At 39.8% G+C, this 2,573-nt stretch overlaps 1 protein-coding gene across 1 annotated transcript; it reads left to right on the forward strand.

Annotated features, from left to right (window-relative positions):
* The first annotated feature begins 366 nt into the window (after window positions 1-366).
* On the forward strand, window positions 367-2,339 carry zgc:174917 (uncharacterized). The gene is made up of 7 exons (XM_006782047.3): window positions 367-420; window positions 782-972; window positions 1,195-1,447; window positions 1,527-1,618; window positions 1,727-1,866; window positions 1,968-2,072; window positions 2,172-2,339. Exons 2-7 carry the CDS (start codon window positions 843-845, stop codon window positions 2,256-2,258), a joined length of 807 nt encoding a protein of 268 aa, XP_006782110.2. The 5' UTR covers window positions 367-420; window positions 782-842; the 3' UTR covers window positions 2,259-2,339.
* The last annotated feature ends 234 nt before the right edge of the window (window positions 2,340-2,573 follow it).

The raw sequence follows: 2,573 nt of genomic DNA on the forward strand, positions 1-2,573 counted from the left end.
TAAAACGTCTTCACACCATCATTATGCACAATATGAAGTATGTTTTTGTCTCATCGGTTCGTCATTCTGTAAATTCCTGACAAGGAAGAAAACGTGTTGAACAAAAGGTTGTGATAAGCGGTGGAAATTAGTCAATGATTTCATGTTGCTTAAAATGTTATTGTTTTACAACATGTCACACCATTCTTTTTCCTGGTTGGTAAAATCATTCACTGCTCTGGTATTCATTGACTTCAGAAGGATGGAATGTGACAATCATTGTGTGGCACAATTTCAAAGCAAAGACATTTTACGATGACACAGAGAGGAGTTCCTTGAAAGGTGGGTTGTACACTATATAAACCTGTGCAGCAGAAGCATTGGACAGCATCCAGGATCCAGACTTGGAGAGACACCAACTGAAGACTGAACAGTGCACAGGTATGATGCTATTAACACATTTACTCCAGCAGTTATGGTTAATAATAACAGCTGTACAGCTTCCCTGTGGTACATTCTCCACATTTCACCAAGTTATACATTTCTTATTTTACTTGTTTTTACTGTGGTTTTGCCACTCCAGAAAAATAAGTCAGTTTTGCATCTCTGTAGGGTGTTTTCTTAATCTGCTTTAGTCCACAGAACAAGCATTGTTTATATGGTTTATTTTCACCCATCGTGGCAAGTGGGCAGGACTTTTTTATTTTTATGTCGCTGAAAACACGAAGGAAAACAGGAACTGTTTTGCCTTACCAACTTTTCTATATCTTCTCTACCCCTTAAATGCCACCTCAACAAACAGCTTCTACATTATAAATTCTGAAAAAGCCTTAGCCATCGTCTGTGAGACAAGTCCGGCAGAGATGACTGCATCCACAGAGAAACTGCGAGAGAGCTACAACCAGCAGGGCTTCCTCTCTGCACTTCCTGTGCTGAATGAGACAGAGCTGAGGGAAGCAAGAGATGCCTTTTCTAAGTTGGAGATGGAATTTGGTGAGTAGCACACAGCGATGAAGAGAGATGGGTAACAAGACAATGCTAGTGCAGAATAGACGGTTACTTTTGCTATGTTGAGCAAAAGTAGCAACAGATCATTAATGAGTTGAATTTATCTTCTAAAAGTACGAATATGCATAAAAGTAATTAAAACTAGTAGATTAAATGTTGCCCTGTTTTTTCTAAGGAAAGCTGTGTTATGTTTATACATATATCCAGGTACCGAGTACACGCAGTACAGCCTTCACAATGCTCACCTTCAGTATCCATGGGTGATGAACCTGACCAAGCACCCTCACATCCTGCAAGTGATCACAGCCGTCTTGGGTCCAGATGTGATCCTACTGGATTCCCGCTTCATCTGCAAATACCCAGCATCGGTCAAACCAGCCAAGGAGGAAAAGATTGCCCAAAGCAATGGGCCTGCTGAAAAAGATGAACTTCCATACGTGGCCTGGCATCAGGACATGAGGTAAATTTTACTCAACAGACAAAGAAGCAAACACGTGTTTGTTTTGCTTTCCTATGCCTAACTCTAACTGTTTGTTCAGGTACTGGGGTATCACTGGCGGCCCTGTTCTTTCTGTGTGGCTTGCTTTGGATGACTCACTAAAAGAAAACGGTGCCCTGCGGGTTATCCCAGGTATTTCATCTGCTTTAGTGTTTTGTTTTTCTTTTATACAACTTGCTATAAAATGTGCTTTCTAAAATCAGCAGTCTTACTCACAGTGTTGAGCTTTGCCTCCTGTAGGCAGCCACTGCTCAGGCATGTTGCCCCATCGCCAAGCCCTCCGCCCTGGGAACATGCTGTCAGTGAACCAGGAGATCCCAGAGGAGCTGGTGCAGGTGGAGGAAGCTGTGTTATGCCCTCTTTCAGCTGGACAGATGTCTGTGAGTTCGGTTTTATTCTTAACTTAAAAGGTTGTTAATGAGGATAAAGACATTGTATATTGCATGTTGAATGAATGACTTTTTGTTTCTTTAACATATAGATTCACGATGGACTCCTTGTGCATGCAAGTGATGCCAACACATCTCAAAAGAGACGCTGTGGGTTTGTGATCCGTTACGTTCCCACCTGTGCTTACCCCACAGAGGTAAGGCCGACGTTTTTCCCTGTTTTGAAAGAATCAGAGCTTCATCTTGTATTTTTCTGTTTTACTGTTTTACTTACTTATTTTACTTCTGTTTCTTAGGATCCTGATCGTCCAAGGAAGTTTCATGCAACAAAGTTGATCAGCGGGACAGACGCATTCAATCATTTCTCCAACAAAAGCACATGAATATAAGTATTCATGTGACTACAGTCCAATTTGCAAGACCAGGAGTTAATATATGTTACAGAAATATAATGTGTTGTTAAAGCAAATGTTTAAGTTTTTATAATCAAATCAAATTTCAGATTCTTGATAAATTTATCACATTTCTGTCATTTTTCGACATAATTTGCTGTGTTTAAATTCCTTTAAGACTATATCATGAATTAATTAAATAATTGAATGTGTAGAAACTGTTTTGTGCCATAAACTGGTTTGTAAAATTTGAAATAAATGACAAATTGCATACAAACAAAAGAGACTCACGGCGATTCTGCTTTC

The sequence above is a fragment of the Neolamprologus brichardi genome, chromosome 2 (assembly GCF_056152115.1).
Source record: "Neolamprologus brichardi isolate AB-2024 chromosome 2, ASM5615211v1, whole genome shotgun sequence".
Classification (NCBI taxonomy): Eukaryota; Metazoa; Chordata; class Actinopteri; order Cichliformes; family Cichlidae; genus Neolamprologus; species Neolamprologus brichardi.

Bases quoted from the DNA above. Each gene is read 5' to 3' on its own strand.
- zgc:174917 (XM_006782047.3), top strand. From the start codon at position 843: ATGACTGCATCCACAGAGAAACTGCGAGAGAGCTACAACCAGCAGGGC. The intron at 973-1,194 runs GTGAGTAGCACA...ACATATATCCAG, and splicing joins TAAGTTGGAGATGGAATTTG to GTACCGAGTACACGCAGTAC. The intron at 2,073-2,171 runs GTAAGGCCGACG...TCTGTTTCTTAG, and splicing joins CCTGTGCTTACCCCACAGAG to GATCCTGATCGTCCAAGGAA.